This window comes from Pteropus vampyrus, unplaced genomic scaffold (assembly GCF_000151845.1).
Source record: "Pteropus vampyrus isolate Shadow unplaced genomic scaffold, Pvam_2.0 Scaffold22, whole genome shotgun sequence".
NCBI lineage: Eukaryota > Metazoa > Chordata > Mammalia > Chiroptera > Pteropodidae > Pteropus > Pteropus vampyrus.
The window spans coordinates 405,833-427,876 of record NW_011888803.1 but is presented as its reverse complement, the minus strand read 5'-3'; the positions used below and the strand labels follow the sequence as shown (position 1 = coordinate 427,876).

The window sequence follows — 22,044 nt, the reverse complement described above, 5'->3', positions numbered from 1 at the left end:
GCCAAGAAGTAACTAAAAATAATTTAAGAAAGAGAAAAAAATCACTGCATACTAAAGAATGATCAGAATAGCTTCAAATTTTTTTTTTAATGCATTACTCACTACATACCTATTAGAATGGTTAAAATTTAAAAAGAAAATCTGACAATATCAAGTACAAGAGAACATGTGGGACAACTGTAACACTCATACATGGCTGATGGTAATAGAAAATGATGTAGCCACTATGGAAAACAGTTTAGCAGCTTCTTATGAAGTTAAACATAACATTTATAATATGATGGAGCTAACCCACTTCTATTTAACCAAGATAAATTAAAATTTAACACTCACACAAAAAACCTGTACATGAATGTTTATAACAGCTTTATTCATAATCACCAAAAACTGGAAACCCAAATGTCCTTCAATGAATGAATGGTTAAACATGGTACATACAAACAGTGGAATACTAGTCAGCAATAAAAAAGCATAACGATATGGATGAACTCTAAAATACTTTATGCTGAGTAAAAGAAGCCAGTCTCCAAAGGTTACATGCTATATCATTCCATTTGTTGGACATTCTGGAAAAAAAAAATAATACAGGAATGCTTAACCATTCTCAGTGATTGTTGGATTAAAGTTAGGAGTCACAGAAAGATTTGATTACAAAAGGACAATACTAAAGGAATCATTTGGGGGTGATGGAACAGTTCTATGTCCTGATTGTGGTAGTGGTTCCATGAATCCATAAATGGGTACATTTAACCAAAACTGTATGCCAAAAATATTAATTTCACTATATGTAAATTTTAAAATAAACAAATGCATTTCTTTCTAAGCATGAGGATAAACTGCCCTTTTCTTCTACTCCCAAATACCTTTCTCCTAGACTTGAAAAAAGACCACTATGAGGAGATAAATAGACCAGACTGAAATAAAGGCTTTAAGTTGGAAATTAAAGGAATTTGCTACAACATTATGGACGGTTATCTTAAAAGGCTAGATTATGAGATAATGATCTATAATTTTAGAGAAAGGCAAAGAGGTACTAAAGAATAGAGCAAATAGACCTTAAAATTAAAAAATGGACTGTCCTCCTAGTATTCACCTCTTTCTATAGTACTATGACATAATAATTATATCTTCATTTGCTTTGCTTTTTCATGTTTCTGCTACACAAAAACGACTGAAGTAATTTAATTTTAAGATATATACCTATTTTTATTTCAGTATTCCAAGTCTAAAATAAAAGAAATTAATCAGTTGGCTACAGTTTTTGCATCAAAAGCTCTAAATGATGAAAAATTTCTTAAAAGTCTGGTGGAATCTAATAGTGGGGTTAAATCTAAAAGGAAGTTAATGCAACTTTAAAATAAAATAAAATAAATAAAATAAAATAAAAATAAATAAAAGTTAATGCAATTGAGGAAATGATATTCAGCATATTTAATACTTTGCACCTGTCTCTGCTTGCCTGCTTTTCTTCCACTGCCTGCTCTCCTTCTGCCTTTTACTGCTTTCTCCCTTTTCTTCCCTGCCCTCCCAAGCAATCCTGCCATGCACTCTTCCCCTCTTAGTGCCACAAGCTTAAATTATCTAACTGCTTTCAGGAATAATCACGTAAAATATAATTCATTTCAAATGCTTGAATTAAAATGTGGCTAATGGTCAAATTCAAATATGGTGGTACTCTCTTCCTAAAGCAGAACATTGGGGAACATAGTCTAATAGGAAGGACATTTAATATATATCGAATGTAAATACTAAATTAAATATAATTTTCTAAAAGAGTATGACATTCAAATTATAGTTTTTAAAAAATATTTAGCTACTAATATATACTTAGGAAGCTTAGAGTTTAATAGTCAAATATATTAATAAATGTGTATGATAAAATATATTAAGAAAAATAGGGCCCTAACCAGTCTATGAATAATATTTTTTTGGGCTAAATTTCTAAGAATTCTGAAGATTACTGAATGTATACCCAGAGTTCCAGATATTTAGTTGTCCAAGAAAAGAAAAACTTCTCTATCTTAGGTCTTGGGCTGAGATTATATAAATGTTACCTACTGTAATGGAATTATAGCAATAAGATGTTTGAGAAGACAACGGCTCTTTACAGTTACTGAAGAACTGATGGTCTTCCATTTTCTTTTGTCCATTTATGAAACAAGAATGACCTTTGGGTAAAATGTGAAATGGTGATGTGAGCCACATGCCTATGGCAAAAAGTTCTATAAAATGTTCCCTGTGAACCAAGAACTGAAATAAATAAATATTACCTTTCTGCTACCTTGGTTACTCATCTAAAAAAAGATGACCAAAAATGAAGACTTGGAAAAGAGAAGAGGTTGGTGAGTAGAAAATGGAACATCTGGCTATTTGGAAAACTGATGGTGACTCTCATTACAAAATATCTATTTTGTTTATTTTCACCCTTTAGAACTATACAAAATGTCAAAAAGAATACTTTAAAATTCCCAATACCATTCTAACTAACTTTGGAAGCATCCAGTGTTAGAATCTGGGGATATTAAATTAAAAATTATTAAGTCGTAGAATATTATTGCTTCAGAATAAAGTGTAAAAAACTCACGTTAAGTTTCCAGACTTAAAAAGAAAGTTGTTTTTTTCTTAACGAAGGGATTTATAATAACATTTTAAACTGTAACTTATAAGTATAAACTTAAGACTTAATAACATAAATTTTCATAAATGAAGTGTCACATTATATCAACTTATTTCTAAAATTCAGTCCTTTAAATAGTTCTCATTGTTAAGTTCTATTACAAATATTTTCTTATATAGAATACATAGATCCTAATTCTGAGGTTACTATAATGTAATTGTCAACTAAAATATAAATTTTAGCAAATATTTTCTTCTGCTCTTGGAAAAAATGAATTCTAGGTTCCTCATATTAAGATATGTTATTTCATTAGTACAAGATATAAATTGTTATTATTCTTCAGTCTTTCCTGAAACTTGTTCAGCCCTGGAAAAATCTGCTTCGTATTTCTTTTTGAGATTACTTAAATATGTTCGTAAAGTATCTGGATCCAATTGAGAGTTTCGAGCAGTTTGAACAAGCCTCGTAGCTAGATGGTACACAGCTCTCTGTCTTTCCATCTCAGGGGTACTCCTTTGGTTTTGCTGTTATTAAAAAATATATAGATAAAAGTTAAAATATGTTTGCTATAATTTTTATACAAATTTTGGTAATTTTCTATCTCTTTTAATAGAAATATAGAACTCAAGGATTAACTAATCCCTTTGGATAAGTCAGTTCCATCCAACTAGCAAAGAATATATCAGAAAAAATAAAGGAAATATTATTTTGGAAAATAAAAGTTCTTATGAGTATTTATGACAGATCCTTATATCTTTGAAATATACCTTTCACTGAAAAAAATCTGCTAAATGGGTCAGATATCTCCATACAATATCAAAAAGTAATAGAAAATCCACTAGTTATGTCATACAAATACTTTATCATTAAAAAGGTATGGGAAAACAGCAGTGCTCATTGCTATGAGGTATTCATAATTTTAAATGTCACCCAAGAGTACCACTTTATTATCTCCTGTTTTAATTCCCCAACAGATAAACTGGTGGAAAGAATGGGTCATCGATAAACTGCTTTTCCCTTAAGAGAGTTTCTTATATAGGAACTGCTGGAAACTAAGTGAAAGTACTGCTTGAGGAGTAAATTGCTATTTAAAAATAAGCAATGTAAGTCTACGACCATGCTACCCTGAACGAGCTTGATCCCATCTGATCTCGGAAGCTAAGCAGGGTCGGGCCTGGTTAGTACTTGGACGGGAGACCACTTAGGAAGACCAGGTGCTGTAGGCGTAAAAAATAAATAAATAAAAATAATAAGGGATTGTAAAATGACAAGGTCCTTGCAATCTGTGAGGTCAACCAAGGGTTGCCTCGCCTAAAAAAAATTTTAAAAATAAAAATAAAAATAAACAACATAAATAGCTACTTGAAATTATGCCTAGATTCTTAAACTATACTCTTAAGGATATCCAAGACATAATGTTTAAAACAGAAATCTTCTAATACTTTTGAAGGCCTCTAGATATTCAGTCCTTGAATAGTAATTTGGGGTTGGGAGTACAGATGGAAAATTCTTCATTCACTTCTTTGCCTGAGCTAGATAGGGGAATCAGCATTTTCAATGTTAACTGTTTATGGAAATTCTTAGTTTCCCTTCACTAACAGAAATACAACCTCTTCAACTCTTCCTCAGTAACAAGCAATTCCAGATATTTTTCTACTTTCCCTATAGAAAAAATGAATACAATTCCATGAGGTAGAATAAGATTATCATATATTCACTCATCTATCTAATACATTAATCAACTATCAGTTTATTATTTAACTAACAGTTACTGAATATCTACTAACATCTATATTCTGGGCTCCATACCTTCTGTTTAGACATAGGGGAGATACAAAACTGTCTACTTGACTTGATAATGGAACTCAAGATCAGTCTTACAATTAAACAAACATGTTTATAAGCTACAGATTAAGGTAATAATGATAAGTCCCATAAGAGAGATACAAAATGCTCAAAAAAAGAAGTCAATTCCAGCTCGAGTCAAGAAAAGCCTAAATAGAATGGAGTATTTGGAATGCATCTTGATAGAAGAGCCAAGAAGGGAGGGCATTTTTGACGAAGGAATTGGCTAGAGCAGACACATTAAAAGCTTGGTACACTTATGCAATCTTATTAACCAATGTCACCCCAATAAATTTAACTTAAGAAAATACAAATAAATAAGAAATATAAATAAATTTTAAAAAGCATGGTACATAATGGGGTCAAAATGATGAAATGACACGTAATTCAATGTGGCAGGAATGTGGGTTACATAGTTAAAAATTAGTAATATTCTGTAAGGTTGGGGTAGTAAACAGGGAGATTATAAAGCAAACTTTAGTGTGTAAGAATCATCTGAAAGCAACAAATGAGCAAATAAAATGAACAAACTCAAAGACACAGACAATAGAATGGTGGTTATCAGAGAGGAGGGGAGAGGGGGGAGGTAGGTAAGGGTAAAGGGGGTCAAATATACAGGGAGGGAGACTAGACTTTTTGTGGTGAGCACACAATGCAATGTACAGATGATATACTAGTGAATTATACACTTGAAACATACAATGTCATTAACCAATATATACAATGTCACCCAATAAATTTAACTTAAAAAAAATCATCTGAAGACTGGTTAAAAATGTAAATTCCTGAGAACCTTGATTTTCAAGGAGAACCTTGAAAATCTAAGATGGTACCCAGTATTCTAGGTGATTCTAATGCAAGTGATCTTAAAACAGTACTCTGAGAAATTATCATAGGAGACTTTTAACACTAGGTTAAGGAGTTTGACTTTTATTTGGTAAGAAACAACTAAAAGTTTCTGAGCAGGGAAATGACATAGAGCTTTACATTAGGAGACAATCTGGTAGAAGTAGCTGGATGGATTAGAAAAGAGAGAACTCACTGCACGGTCTTAATGAGAGGTGATTAATAAGAATTCATAGATGACTCAGATGGATCACTGGGAGATTTGAAATGAAAAGGTGAGAAGATTTTTTGGAAGATGATAAATTTAATTTTGGAGCTATTAATGAGTAAAAACATTAAGGTTTCAAGAAATATGGAGAGAACATACAGATTCAGAGTCTAAAAGAAGTATTGTAGGAACTGAATTGTTCAACTTTTCAAAAAAAAAAAACTGGAAGCTAAGGAAAGGATGAGATCACCAAGAATATAGTTTTAAACAAGGGCAAAACTTAGGAACAGTGCTATTTAATAAGTAGAATGATAAAAACAAAACAAAACAAACAAACAAAAAACCACTGGTGAAGAAAGGAAAGGAGTAATCAAAGAGGTAGAAGAATGAAATATCCAGGAGAGGACAATTCCACAGAAGTCAAGACAGGGAAGAATTTTGAAAAGGGAAAAAATGTAGTGTCAAATGCCACAGAGAGAACAGGGAAGAAGTAAAAAAGGCTATACAAATTTATGATTACTTGGTATTTAAGAGGAAACTTTCAGTTGAGTAATGACAATAAGATCCAGTTTGCAAGTGGGAAACGGAAGAACAAGTATAGACTACTCTTGAGAAGTTAGTAGTAACGAGAAATATAGTTTGAGAAGTAAAGTTAAAAATCTAAGCATATTCATAGAAAAAGAAAAGCCAGTGGGGTGTGTATGTGTGTGTGTGGAGGGGGAGGGGCGGAGTTCCACTAAGGATCCAAAGAGAAGAAAACTGATGTAGTAATACCTTAATGGTGTTGGAAAGAAGGTAAAAAAGTTAACTTCAAATAGGTTGAAATGTACTCTCTTCTTCTGAGATAGGGGAGAAGAGATATGGGTGAAAAGTAGAAATTCCAAAACAGAGTTTTGAAGGGGGAAAGGTTCAAGAACTCATCAAGATGACCTCAAGTCTCTCAAAAAGTACAGGTGAATTCTCTGTAGAGAGTGAGACTGAAGGGCTTAGGAAGAGTAGAAATGTTTTGAAAGAGTTACTATAAAGAAACCATACAGATCAATAAAAAGGGAAGGAAAAAAACTATCCAGTAAAATATTCCACTGAAGTTAGAATATATGAATTTGCAGTGGATGAAATTAGCCTGTTATGAGTATATTTTGAGCATCACTGGGAAAGCCAAAGCTTAGAAGGCTACCGAAGAGGTTGCCCATGACTGAGAACATGAAGTCTAAAGAATGAGGCAACAAGAGGTTCTTCAGAAGCAGAGAACTGGAACATTACTGATGAAGGGATTCACATTAGGTAATTAGGCAAGTAAAGTCATAAAGACAGTCTAGAGCTCAAAAGGCTGAAGGAATGCAATAAAAATTGAAGAAAGGTTAAGAAAAGGTGCAAGACAAAGGAAACCATTACTACTGAAGAAAATTTCATACTGCTCCTAGCTTAGTTTACTGAACACACTGGATTCTTAAAACAATATAAAGTAATCTGATGTAAAAAAAAATTCTAAATTTTGAGTCAACAGATGTGAATTTATTATTGGAGCTACTGCTATCTGGCAAACTGCTTAACCTTGGTGAACCTCAGCTGTAAAATTGTGAGTAAAAATATCTTTATTTTTTATCTTTTATAAGACAGACTAACTGCTTCGTGAAGAGTTATGAGGCTTGTATATGATAATAGATAGAAGAGCTTTGAAAACTATAAAAAAGATATGAAAATGTTGGCATAGTGATTTTTATTTTTAATGGTTGTATAGATTTATTTTCTCATCATAAAGTCAGTGTAGCAACAAGTACTGTAGGAACTGAATTGTTCAACTTTTGTCTCCTATCTTATTAGTTGACTTACTGGGAAAGGTTATAATAGACCAAACCAAAAAAGTTTTGAGAAGAGGAATTTTTTAATTTAGGAATTGGGTTGTTTAATTTTAATTATTTTATATTTAAATTCAAGGCCATATAATAAATATGTGTACTAAAAATATTTTCTTGAATTTAAAAAATAGTTCTTCTTATTAGAAAGTTTCTTACCAAAATTTGTCTGGTAATTTGAGTTGTAATTTCTTTGGCATCCAAGACAATTGATGGCGGAAGTGATGAGACCTCTGCAGCTTTTAATCCTGAAATTATAAACAATGGGCTTCAATATTGTTATTGCTGGTATTGTTATGTTTCTTTTAACCAGTATTAATCTTTTCTTCGCAGATTTAAAGTTTCCTTAGGAATTCCTAAACTACTTATAAGAATAATTCTCAAAATTAAGTTTTCCAAAGTTCAACTTACCAATTATTAGATTTAATTACCTGTTAGATAAATTAGATAAATTACCTTTCAAGATACCACTGAGATAAAAGGACAACAAGTTAGCAAAAGGAAAAGAGGTAATTAGAAAACTGAATAATAGTAGTTAACATTGAAATTCCAACTACAAATGCAGTTAGTTAATAGAAAAATATATGGGTTTTGCTGGGGAGGAAAATATTTAGTCACTGAGATAATCCTACAACTGAATGTTCCTCTATCCAGCAGGTCAATGAGGGAGGAATTTCTCAGAAGATATGATGGTATATCTTCTCAGATATACATGCAAAAGATATGATGGTATATCTTCTGAGATATACATGCAGAAGATATGCAAAAGATATGATGGTATATCTTCTGAGATATACATGCAGAAGATATGCAGAAGATATGATGGTATATCTTCTGAGATATACATGCAAATTCAAGTACCAACTAGTATTCTTATTTTCTCAGAGCTTAATTTTATTGTATAAATGCCATACAGGCTTCCTACTGTGTAATAGTTTATTGTATTTATTGCTTTAGAGGCAACAGAAGCCCACTAACTGCTTAGTAATTGCTAGGCACTACACTAGGCAGTTCGTATTTGATGATTCATTTAATGTTCACGAGCCCACATATTTGGAAAATTATTTAACAGATGAAATTGAGGTAAATAAAGACTAAACATCTGATACAAATTAAGCTATTCATTTGATTTCCTATTTCAAATAGCAAAAAAAAAAAGCACATCTCACAAGGGTCACATTCATTGCTAAAAATTGAAAGTTCTCTGAAACCATGAGATTTCACATGTCACATAATGATTTAGATAGAAAATACCTAATCAAGTTTATGAATATCATATGGTGTAATACACTCCATTTTAAGACTTTATATTTAATTATCAAGTTCCCAGACTCTGAAGAACACAGAGAAAGAACCCTGTTAATGAAAGTGTATCAGAATTAGTTTTTAATTTTAAATAACTTACAAATATAAACTAAATTACATTTTTCTAATACTTCTAGGGCCTTAATGTAGTTTAATTCTACATAGTTATTGGCTAATATAAGTTTAAAAATAGGCTTACTACATATAAAATAAAAGTTTGACATAGAAAATAAGGTCTTAGAGCATATAAGCACTCAAAAGAATGAAGAAAAGTAACAGGTTGACAATCAAGTAAAGGGGAGAAGACAATTTCTCTTATGAGAATATGTAGTGTTTCAGTATATACTTTCTTTACATAATACCGTAATTTTTTTCTTCTGTGAGTCCCTTAGAAAGTTTGTAGGTGTACAAGATTGCTTCTTTATTTCTTGAGGTGTTCTTTACATGCTGAACTTCAAAATGCATGTTTTCTACATTAGGATACAGGACATCTATATTGCATAGTTCCAGAAAATGTGTAGCAAACAGTGTAAATGCCTGAAATAAATAATAATAAATTTTAATACTTTTTAAATGAACTAAAATTTTCTATTTTAACTATTTAAACAAAATTTAGTTTAGTTTTCCAAGTAGCTTGGCAGAAATGTAGAAATGAAACTAGTAACTTTGAAGTTAACATGGTTGATTCATTTTAAAATGTTTAAAAAATTTATATTCAATGAAGGACATGTTTATTATGTTTATACATACACATTTATGAAATATTGTAAGAAAGTAAATAAATCCAAAAATGAACTTCTATAAAAAGTATGAAGACATTGAAAAAGGTGAAGTTTATCAGAAATAAATCTATTAACTGAGGTAATCTTTTCTTCACAGATTTAAAGTGAAGAAAACGGTTTCTCTTAGGAAAATATGTAGTGTTTCAGTATATAATTTCTTAGAGAAGTAATCCACAAACAAAATCACATTTCTATCAACTTTTAAAAACGATTTTAAAAGTAACTTCCCTCCATATAAGTGGTTTTTGAAAAACAGAATCAATGGATTGTCTTAGATATGTGAAACTGCAAAGATTTTAAGTTTGTATATTTACATTGTATTTGGGTTAGATATTTACATGGAAAAAAAGACTGAAAATTGCTTAGGACAATGATTCTCAAACTTTAGTCATCTGCTGGGGAACTTCTTAAAGGTGCAAATTCTTGGCGCTTATCCCCCTGCTCCAAATTCTGTCAGTAGCTATAACGTGGGCCCCAGGAAACTGTATTTCCCTAAGTACTTTAGGTAATTTTAATGAAGGTAGTTCAAGTGACTTATGACCAGCACACGGTTTCCAGCCCAGAGTTACCAGAGCAGATAGAAATTTGAATAATTGATCATGTTTTAAGATATTACCAGTAAGAAACTAAATAGATAATTAGTGGAAAATTAAAGTATTAAGACATTAAAAAGAAAATATTTGACTGGCAAACTGTGGAAGGAGGTGGCAAGGGAAGGAATAGTTTTGTATATGACAGAAAAATGAAAAATCTCAACTATTTACTCAACAAATTAAAAGAGTATAAAACAAACCAAATTTATAAAGCAACAGAAAATATTTAGAAACCCAATAAACTATTTAGAAGTTAGGGACCATGTTCATAATAAAAGCATGTCCTCAAAATTTATATATTAAACTAACCTATTATGGTATTTTGTAAACTCTATTTTTTTCTCTTTAAAAAAAAATTATTATTAGTTTCAAGTATACAGTACATTGGTTAGACATTTATATAGTTTACAAAATGATCCCCCTGATTGTTCTTTCTCTGCTCTGGTTCTACACCTCGCCATTACATTAATGCTGACTACATTCCCTATGCCATGCTTCCCATCCCTATGACCATCTATCAACTACTAATTTGTACTTCTTTAACCTTTCACCCCTTTCTCCCAGCCCGCCAATCCATCCCTTCCCTCTAACCATCACTGGATTGTCCTCTATATTTAATTCAATATAACAAATAATTATTCAAGAGCTTATATATTGCAAGGATTGTGCTAGGCACTAAAGATACTAGCTTAGAAAAATAGTAGTTAACTTTAAGGTCTTTAAAAGTAAGTAGCAATAATTATATTTTAACTAAATTATTTATAGTAGAAAAGGATAATATTATGGTTTGAATGTTTGTGTCCCTACCCCAAATTCAAATGTTGAAATTATAACGCCCAGTGATGGTTTTAGGAGGTGATTAGGTCATGAGGATGGAGCCCCGTCATGAATGGGATTAGTGCTCTTATAAAAAAGACCCCAGAGAGCTCTCTTACCCTCTCTGCTGTGTGAGGATACAATGAGAAATTTGCAGACTGCAATATGGAGGAGTGTCCTCACCAGAACTCAACCACACTGAAAACCTCATCTCGGACTTCCAGCTTCCAGAATTGTGAGAAATAAATTTCTGTTGTTTATAAGCCACCCAGTCTATGATATTATGTTGTGGCAACCCGAATTAAGACAGCTATTCAAAAGTACTAATAAAAGCATTATTCTCAGCTGTTACAGAATACCTCACATAGGATTCTCCCAAGAAACAGAAGATATATAGATATACAGATATATAGATATATAGATATCTTATATGTGTGTATATGTAAAGATAGATAGATAGATAGATAGATAGATAGATAGATAGATAGATAGGTAGATAGATAGATAGATAGATAGATTGATTTCAAGGACTTGGCTCATGCAGTTATGTAGGCTCACAAATTCCAGTCAGCAAGCTAGAGACTCAGGAGAGCTAATGAGGCAGTCCCTGTCTAAAGGCTCAAGACCCAGAAAGAGCAGATGTTTTAGTTCAAGTCTGAAGACCAGAAAGACACCCAGTTCAAAGGAAGACAGGCAGGAGTAATTTCTTCTTATTCCCAGGAAGGTCAGTCAGCCTTGTCCTATTCAGGCCTTCAACTGGGCCCCATTCAAAATTGATTGAATGGAGCCCATCCACATTAGGACAATCTGCTTTACTCTTTCTACCAATTCAAATATTAATCTCATCCAGAAACACCCTCACAGATAGACCCAGAATATTGTTTGACCAAACGTCTGGATACTCTGTAACCCAGTCAAGTTGACATAAAATTAACCGTCACAGACACCAATTAGCTTTTAATCCTAACAAGTAATACATGCATCTTATTTATATGAAAAATTGTGATCAACTGACAAAGATTCAGAATTACAAAGACTAATGCTATCCATTAATGTTACTTTTTATTCATCATATACTTTAAATATAAAATAAGATTGTTCTCAGTCTACAAAAGGAATCATTATGGACTCTCATTTAAGGTATATAACCTCATCTTAGGGATATTTTAAGGTACTTTAAATATGGAAAAATATTTTTAAGTTTTTTCATATCTTACATACATTTTGAGTGATGATCTAAAATATATTTTACAAATTAGTTAATAATAGAGCAAAAATCATTGTTTTACATATTTGATTTGTGAACAAACATTTTCTTTAAAGGAATGAAATCTTAGGTAAATTAAATAGATTTCCAATAAAGTGACCTCAGATGCCTAGTTTTACTTCATGTTGTGACATCATAGTGACTGTTATTACACATGGAGACAATTATTAAAATGATTTCATGTTTCGCTCCTTGATTTGATTAAATTAAAGCCAAGTGACTAGTTTAAACATTATCTGTATTTCTTGATTTCCTCTTTTCCTTATCTACGTCATGACTACCATAACTAACCATTCCTACTTCCATCAAAAATGAAGTAAATATTAATGCACAGTATGTCTTCATTACTTAAATTTGTTTAAAGAGCTACTTGTAAGTGTCTGTAAAATCTAATCATGATAAATATATAAAGGATACATAAAAAAAAGACTCAAAATCAATAAACTTTAAATATAGAATACCTTTAAGCTCAGTAGATATTCACAAACAGCATAACAAATGCCAATACCTTCTTCTGTATTAGTACCTCTGCCAAGTTCATCAATTAATATGAGTGATTTGTCATTAGCATTATGCAGAATATATGCTATCTGAAAAACATTATTTTAATATTCATTATAATCAAGTAGCTGTCACTATCATAGAAAAAAATGAGGAAAAATCCAGTCTATTGGTTCATCTGAAATATATTTTATAGAGAAATCCAGCTGAGCAGAAACTAACACATTTCTAAAGACTTCATGACTAATAATTTCAACAGAATAGTTGTCGTGTACATAAAATGACATAAGCATACGTGTATGTGACAAAAGAGTAAATAACCATTACTTAAAATACTGAAATTTTAGATAGTGAAATAAAGCAATGAATTAAATGTTTAAATAAAGCATAAACATGCTCATTTTCTTCTCCAAAAATGACTAATCAATTGTTGTCATAAAATATTCAAATCTATTCCTCAAATTTATTTTAATTTCTCTATATCCAGTAAAGATAGAAAGAAAAATTTTGAAAATAGCATACAAGTCCATTGATTCCCGGTGAAACAAATTTAAATCCATGCCCCCAAAAGACCAAGACTTTAATTAACAAATATGCTCCTCTTCCGCTGAAGATTATTAACCTCTTTCTCAAAAAATGGAATTCTACCTTTATTATGTCATGACACAATAATAACTTTCATGGCCATTTTACCTTCCTATGGGACTAAGCTTTTTGAGAGCTAGGTCTATTTAAAAATGTAACTCAAACATCTAGTATAGTGCTATATTCTCCCATAGATATTCAATACATACTAAATAATATATATATATTTGTCATATACTATGGGCAAATAAGCTTATTCTCCCTCTATCTACAGAAAATTAGCCAACTGTACAGTGCTCTAATAATTCCTACCTACTAAAGATAGGCCAAGAGCTACACTGAATTCCTTCAAGCCTACTTGACATTTGCTCAGATCAGAAATAGGTGATGATACACACTTTGTTACAGTAAGTGAGAATTCTATAAGAGCACAGAACAGAAGGCTTTAAAAAAGCCTTCTAACAGTGATCTTTTATTTTAGAAACATACAGGAATAATAAATACTATGCAAAATGGTCCTGAACAGGTCATTTTCTGAGAAGTCTTTCATATACCCCATACAAAATAATGAAAGCATGTTTTTATCATTCGATAACACTAACTTTTTCCTTAAAACTGTAGTTTTCAATAAAACAGTCACTCCTATTTCCACATAAGACAGAAATTAGGAAGCTGTCTTTGACTGCCCTCTGGCTCTGTAGAGTAGTATAAGCACATATGCATGATTTAGTTTAAAAATACTTTCTTATGATGATTAACAAATAGTGGGGAAAGTAATATGTTTTTTTTTTAAAGTTTATTGGGGTAACATTGGTTAATACAATTATATAATTTTCAGGTATACATTATAATTTGAAATCTATATATTCTATTGTGTGATTACCACCCAGAGTCCAGTTTCCTTCAGCTACCAATATATTTGATCCCCTTTAACCACTTGTAATATGTTTTTAACATAAGAAAAGTTTAGTTTGGGTACCTCTTTCATTTCCTTCATAAATGTTGATGAATTTGTTTCGATATCATCATCAGTACTGATTCTTGTAAAAATCTGTTCAGCAATTCTAAAGGAAGAATATTCTGCTGGAATATATGATCCTATAAATTATAAGACAGAAGTAAACTGAAATGCTTTTATAAAATATAGGTACTAATATTTTGCACTTTCAATCAACTCGGATTATTTACTAACCTATCCAGGGACTATGTGGTGGAAAGATCAATGGATATGGAGTTAGAAGACATGGGCTCAGTTATGTTATTTATTGAATAACCTTGGACCACACTTAAATTCTGTCATATCCTTCATATATGAAATGGAATACTTGCCCTATTTATTATATAAAGTTATTTGGAATTTCAAATAAGATAGTATATACTCAAGTTCATTGGAAAGATTTGTCATAAACTTGATAAAAATTTTAAATAATATAGTTAGATAATAAAGAATATTCAAAGTATGAAAATTTGAGGGAAATGCTTATGAAGTTAAAGTTGATAAAATCGTTATAGAAAAATATATTAGGAAATATCTGTTAATAGCAATTTATAGAAATAACATACAATCAGAATGAAGGCAAAACATTTAAATTTTTTTAAAAGGTGAATTTTCATCCACAAGACTGTTTCTGCCTGAGAAGTAAGTTATCAAGCTAACTAATCTAAAACAGCCATCTTTTGAAAACAAATCTATCTGATTAATATAACTACCTCTAAATGGAATAGCATATAAAAGGCACTCTGAAATCAAAACAAGATAAAAATAAATAGTTGAATGGGAAAAATATCAAGTATACAGAACTCTACACAGACAAAATGGTGAAATAATGGGAATAAAAAAACAAAGCCAGATTATTCCAGGATTTAAAACAAAAGAAAGGATGAAAAATAGGATCGACCTTCAAGGAATAAGAAGTAGCAGGAAAAGAATACAAAATTCAGGATAATACTAATAAAAAATAATAATGATAATAATAACAATAGTAATTATAATGATTGCACTTCAGAGAAATTTCTTAAATATAATTTATACTCCAGAAAGATTAAATGGGAAAATAAATGTGAAAGAACCAAGAATAGAATATAGCATATATGATGTATGTTTATATTTTCTCCTTTCTTTTACCCCCACCAAAAAGGCTCTCAACATTTTTTTTCTAGATTATTACAAAAGCCTCCCGGCTGGTATTTTGCTTCTAGTCTGGCTCTCATTTAAACATACATCAACCAAAGTGATCTATCTAAAAGTCAAATCCAATTGTGCTATTCTCTTGCTTAAATTTCTATAGCTCCCTATAGATATCTGGATAAAGTTAGATCTCTTCAGTTAAGTTCCTAAGGCCCTTCATGATCTGACTCCTGCCTGTCTCTCCATTTTTATACCCTTCCATTTCTCATAGCCACTCTTTTCTCTATAAAGCAAAGAAACTACAAAGCCTCTGTACTCCCTATAGTTCCCTGGGAATCCCATGCCTTTTATTTTCTTCTTCTATGCTTTAGAACACGTTCTCACTTCTCCTGAAAAGTCTTTCTCACACCCTTCCCCTAAGTCCACATCATTTTATATACATTATCTCACTTGGTCTTTGCAACTATTCTTAGAAGTAGGCACTATTATAATTTTCATTTACAGATAGGAAAACTAAGGAGGTTAAATAATTTGCCTAAGATCACATAGCAAGTAGGTAGACAAACGAAGTCTAGTTCCAAAGCCTGTGTTCTTAATTTTCATGCCTTTCAAGTCCTTCCTTCTGTTTCCTTTATGATTAGATCATATGAGATAATCATATATACTTTTAAGTATTGCAGAGGTTTGAGATAGACAGTAACAAGAAAAGTAAAATAATTTTCTTCAAATATCTAAAGGGCTATTATTAGGAAAAACTAGATTATTCTGTGATGTATACAAGGTAAAAATTAGACTGATTAGTTGAAGTTATAGAAAGTCAAATTTCAATTCAGTATAATGAATGCTGTAACAATTAGTGCTGTCCAACGATTGGACAGCATGTTTTTTAAAGGACAGAACCCCTCATAACTATTCAAACAGAAGTAGGATTATATCACATATGAATCTGTATTCTTATAAGGGGAGGGAAGTTGGCTAAGTTCTTTTAATTCCAATAAAACTATAAAACTATAAACTCAATAAAATATTTATCATTCATTCATCTCTGATTTTCTTTCTCAATAGTAAGGGTAAATTTGCAGTTATCGCTGATATTGTTATTGCTGTAGTCCCCTAATAATTACATTAGAACAGGGTTTCTCAACCACAGCACTTACATCTTGGGCTGCATAAATCTTTATAGTGTTGGTGTGGGGGTAAAAGGGGAGAAGATATGTCTTGTGCATTGTAGGATGTTTAGAGCATCCCTGGACTCTACATTCCCTTCAGTGTGACAGCCAAAAATGTCTCCAGATTATTGCCAAATTCCAGGGGTGGGGGGAACCAAAATCATCCCTGGTTGAGAAACAGTGCATTAAAAACAATCATCTGATCTCTGATTCATATAGTCCTCAAGGAAACTCAGTTTTCAGGGACAAGAGATAAGCTGTACCTCTATATCAAGATATACATGACAGTGTTGGACCAGTGACAGCCATTTATATGCATATGTGTGTAATGTATCAATTGCCATATAAAAGTTATTGGTACCTCTTAAATTAAGTAGAGGAAATGTTTATCCACCCAATGTTATAATTTTAGAAAAGCCATATATGGGTTATTAAAGGCAGCAGCTTATCCTACTTATTTCACATTTTCTCAGAACAAAGTTTGTTTTTGATAATTATGATTCAGTTTAGTAATAATTGATACATTAGTAGTTATAGTAAGGAAGTCTCTAATTCTGTTATATTCCATAAAATATTTAGTATAATGAAATCCAAAATTAGACAGAGCTTAATAAATATCAAATCATAAAAATTATGGTCTACATACTAGGCATTACTATACTTCTAGGTAAGAAAATCTACTCCAAACTATTCTTGGGTTAATTAAACACCTGGATCTAAAATATCAGGCATAAAACATTTTAAATGTGGAGCTGAATTGGTAACCATAAAGTAAGCCATAACTTACCAATCTGGGCCATAATCTGACAAAGTGCAATCTGTTTTAAATATGTGGATTTCCCACTCATATTTGGTCCCGTTATGATCAAAAAATTACTCCCTTCTGTAATATAGGTATTGTTGGCAACAGGTTTTTCCACAGATATTTTTTCAAGAATGGGATGCCATCCCTGTTTGATTGCCAAAGTATCAGTAAACTCTGGCCGGACTAAAAAAAAAAATAATGATTTTGAAAGATTAATATATTTATATTTAAATATTTTGTAGTGTATACCTACTATGTATACCTTAGTGATTTTTACTAAGATCAATTTACTAGGAACAATAACATTTAGGTATTATTTTATCCCAAATCTCTAAATCCTTTTAAATTACAATTGACGCACTCTAAACACCATCACTTTTATTCACTTCCAGTGAACTCTAGGATTTAGTTCCCTGTTACCCAGGCTCTAAAACAGTTCACAACATTTTTAAATTTCTATAGAGATTAAGAAGAATAAAATAACCACTGATAATAGTTTTAAAATAACAATTACTACAAAATTGCACATTACTTAATCCCTACCTTAAGTATTATTTCAAATGTGGCATATTTAGCTTTTGAAATGAGGTATGAATACAGAATAAAACAAAATATAAAAATAATTTATGTTCGAACCCTTATAGAAATTTGTCTAAAATGAAATCTCAGGGAAAAAATAGACAAAAAAAGATAGCGTCAATTTATAGAAACAAATAATGATCAGACTCCTCAGATATTTTTTGAAGTGAAGGGAGGAGGAAGGTGGGAGGACAGGTACAAACTAAAATGTTACATTCCTCTAGATGAAACAAATTGATAAATTTGAAAGCACTACTATAAAAGTGAGGTTGGTTAAAAATTTTTAATTATTTTAAAATCTTTTTTAAAAAGTCATTATTTATAAGTTTGGAGTTTCAGGATGGTCCTTCTCAAATTAAAATGGAACCAACATCAAATATCTTCATAGTTAAGAAAACTACTATTAAAATTAGCTGATCCCTAATGTAAATATGTGACCTCAGAGGAGATATAAAAGATTGAAAAGTCTGAGTCTATAAAATGCCAATTGAAAAAGTTAACATTTCCATAAGAAATTAGGAAATATGGAATATGAAAAATTATTTATATTTCCCATTATAAAACATTAACACAATATTTTTGAACTATTACTGCTAATTTTAACTAGAAATTTTTAATGTTATTAATTTTATTAAGTCCACAATTATTCAACCTTAATTATCACATATTAGTTCAGTAAATTTGCATACTGGAGTAAGGTTATGACTGATAAGATAAGTAAGAAATTTCAAAGGGCAAACAAAGTATTCATTTAACATTAGAAAATTATTAACATTTATATTCAAGGCCTGTCTGTATACTTGGGATACAAAAATAAATAATGTAATTCCTGATTTGGTGATGCTCACATCTAAAGAGCTACTTTAGAAAGTGTTCACTTTGGAGATTGATTTCTCTTATGCTTATTAGTATTAGTCACACTGCTCCTAGTGTGTCTTCAGATTGGAACTTCATAAATTTGGATCATGGTCATTTTCACCAAAGAGACAGCTCAGCCTTGTTTTAGAAACCTTTAACATTTCTTAGTTTTTTTTCTTTCTGATTTGTCAATTTCTCAGTAAATAATTTTCTAACTCTTAAAAGAAATTTTAAGGGCAATTTCACTGTCTCTATTTTGAGTCTCGGTCTAGGACCATACATAAGGGACTATATTTCATGTAAAAAATATAAAACATTCATAATTGTTATATAAAATTGCTTGACTGGAATAAAAATTTTAGTATGCAATATCTTTATTCCAAAGAAAGTAACTTACCATAGTCTGAAAGAGTGCAGGCGTGAGCAAATGACAGTAGCATATCCAGCATTGACACAGTGTCAGACAGTTTATATAAACAATGAATATGTTCATAAATCTCACTAAGCAGTTTGCATACTATCCTGAAAGTACATGTTTGGTAAAACAATACTTTTTAAAGAGGGACATACAACATAATTGTAAAACAATATTAAATTCATTGCCCGAGGCAAAGTAACATTCCTATTTGAGTTGTACATTAAAGATAAAATTTATTGGTCTATTGTCTCATTGTAGAGATGAGGAAATCGAAGCTCATACTCAAGATCAGAACTACTTAATAAAGAATCCATCTTCTGGTGTATTTCTAAAATAACTGCTTTTATTAAATATTAACGAAATAAATTTTTATTAAAGAAAATATTTTATATAGGTTAAATAAAGCCCTCACTATACTTCTACAGACCCTCATCTGCTAATAATTTTGTTTTTGCATGTTAAATTCAACATAAAAGCTATCATGTGTTTTCTCTCACCCATATTCTGTCTCCTCCTTCTCCTTCTCTCTCTCCTTCTCCCTCTCTCTGACACACACATACTCTAACAATTACTTAAGCTTTTATGTGGCAGAGTTATCATAATTGTAACATAAATATAAAAATTTTTCCCTTACAAGGAAAAATATGTTCCCAAAATGTACTTTATCATAATCTCTGTGGTCTAGTCCTTGAAATTATTTTGAAAGTCCAAAATTTCTCTTTATCATCTCAGCTTGCCAATTCTGAATGTTCTATTTCTTATTTCTAGCTGTATTGCTACTGTTTCATGTACAGCAACAGACTGGCACCATTGTGATGTTGCTGCATAAATATTAAGGCATGAGAAGTTCAGGGCTTACATACCACAGGAAAAGAGTAAACTGAATGAAGTCTAAAATAAGCCCATGATGTGCCAAGCTCTATATTACGTGGCATGCATACCACAGCAGTACCAGTAGTAATGGGGTTATTTTGCAACTAGATTTGCCATAAATCTTCTGTGCAGGTTACTAATCCTAACCATAATGACAGACTTTAAAAGTTTTAACTGTTTATCCAGGAAATGTTCTTTCTTTGCTAACGTTCACAATATTACAATTTTTTGCAATCAGACAAAAAGTCTGATTAATGTAATTAATGTAATTTATTGTAGTGCCTCAAATTAAACCAATTTAACTCAATATTAAAAAATATCAAATGCTCTTACATATAAGTCATTTGATAGATTTCTCTCAAAGACTCTTGGCATCTTTCATTCATTTTAATTAAATCTGCTGATGTAAAGCTGTAAGAATTTTTCACTTTAGAAATCTGCTAGGAAATTAAAGAACAAATGTCAAGATAAATGTATACTCATATTAAATAAAACATACAGATTTTAAACAATAAAAATATAGGCATTTAGGTTAATCACTTTAATTTTTCAACTATAGTTCACAGAGAAATTCCAAATAATGTTTGTGAATGAGAAAAGGAAGATTGATCTTTTTCTAAAGTTAAAGCAGGATTTTTTAACTTAGTCCATTTGGTGTGAGTATTTTTACAGGTCTTAAAAGAGCCATGCAGAAATCTTATGACTAAATAATATGTGGGATACATATTAGTAATCCTCACTCCATCTCTGACCCGTTTTAGCCCTTGTCTCGTATCTAAACCTCACTCAATCTTTAATCCCATTACTAAGTCTCAATCCATTCTTTACTTCATCCATTCCACATTACTTGGTAATAAAGTATATATTTTAAAACCCTGAAATTTAAATGATTTGTTTTTGTTATAAGGGACCCACTGGGAGCAGAGAAACCAAGATTAGAGAGGGTAAGACTTTACTAAACTGGTATATTGTGGAGGAGGTAATATGTATATAGGAAAAATATTTCCCTGGTCCAAAAGTTTGGCAATATTAGATTTAAAAAAATGAAGTAGACTTATCTACTTCAGGACTTTTAAACCTTTAACAGGCAAATGTGCATTGGAGAACCACATAAAATGAGATGGTACAGTACTTTCCGAATTTTTGTGATCAAAAAAGTACCTTTTGGACTTTCTTCATTTTTCTTTTTTTTAAATTAAATTTATTGGGGTGACATTGGTTAATAAAATTATATAGGTTTCAAGTGTACAATTCGACAATACATCATCTATATGTTGCATTGTGTTCATTACTCAAAGATAAATATTCCATCACTATTATATTTGACTCCTTTTAACCTTATCTATTCCCCCACTCTTCCCTCTGGTAACTACTAAACTGATGTCTGTGTCTATGAGTTTTTGTTTGTTGCTTTATTTTTATATCCCACCTATGAGTAAAATTATATGGTTAATTTTCGTTTTTCACCCATACCAAGTTCTCAGAACTGTAGGAAGCACTATGTTTAGCATGCCTTTAAAAAAAGTTTCTGAATCACTCAAAGATTAATATAGCTATTAGGTGGGTAGATAATTAGAAGAAGCAATACACAGAACATTCAGAAATTTGTTATGTAAAACTCAAGAAGTACCTGAAAATATGTAAATATAATCCTGTAAAATCAGAAACAATAATTTCCTAATGTAACTCTAGAGTGTACCTTGACAAACTCTGAAGGCAGTTGATCATTGGGTAGGGCTGTACAATCTATAGTCATCTGGATGAAAAATCCTCGAGCAGAGCTAAAACTTGTCCTTAAAGGAAGACTATATTTTTCTGCAAGCTGTGCTATCATTCCTAGTGATCAGAAACAAGAAAAATAAAAACAAAACAAAGAAATTTTAATGAGAAAATTAAATTTTCTATTTTAAAATATCATATGATTTTCTTTATATGCAAATAGGAAGGTTTATACTTTTAAACTCTAAAGATTTTTTAATGTCGAAAATAATGT

At 30.9% G+C, this 22,044-nt stretch overlaps 1 protein-coding gene and 1 pseudogene across 1 annotated transcript in view; one reads left to right on the top strand and one right to left on the bottom strand.

Annotated features, from left to right (window-relative positions):
* Positions 1–2,949: 2,949 nt before the first annotated feature.
* MSH4 (mutS homolog 4) overlaps positions 2,950–22,044 on the bottom strand; it is a 67,723-nt gene continuing 48,628 nt past the window's right edge. The window contains exons 12-20 of the mRNA XM_011355515.2: positions 21,751–21,887; positions 20,385–20,488; positions 19,158–19,282; positions 17,306–17,506; positions 14,201–14,319; positions 12,597–12,725; positions 9,040–9,214; positions 7,532–7,620; positions 2,950–3,141 (exon numbers count right to left, since the gene is read on the bottom strand). Of these exons, the coding sequence (XP_011353817.1) occupies positions 2,950–3,141; positions 7,532–7,620; positions 9,040–9,214; positions 12,597–12,725; positions 14,201–14,319; positions 17,306–17,506; positions 19,158–19,282; positions 20,385–20,488; positions 21,751–21,887 (1,271 nt within the window). The remainder of the gene's footprint in view (positions 3,142–7,531; positions 7,621–9,039; positions 9,215–12,596; positions 12,726–14,200; positions 14,320–17,305; positions 17,507–19,157; positions 19,283–20,384; positions 20,489–21,750; positions 21,888–22,044) is intronic.
* Positions 3,725–3,843, top strand: LOC111736864 (annotated as a pseudogene).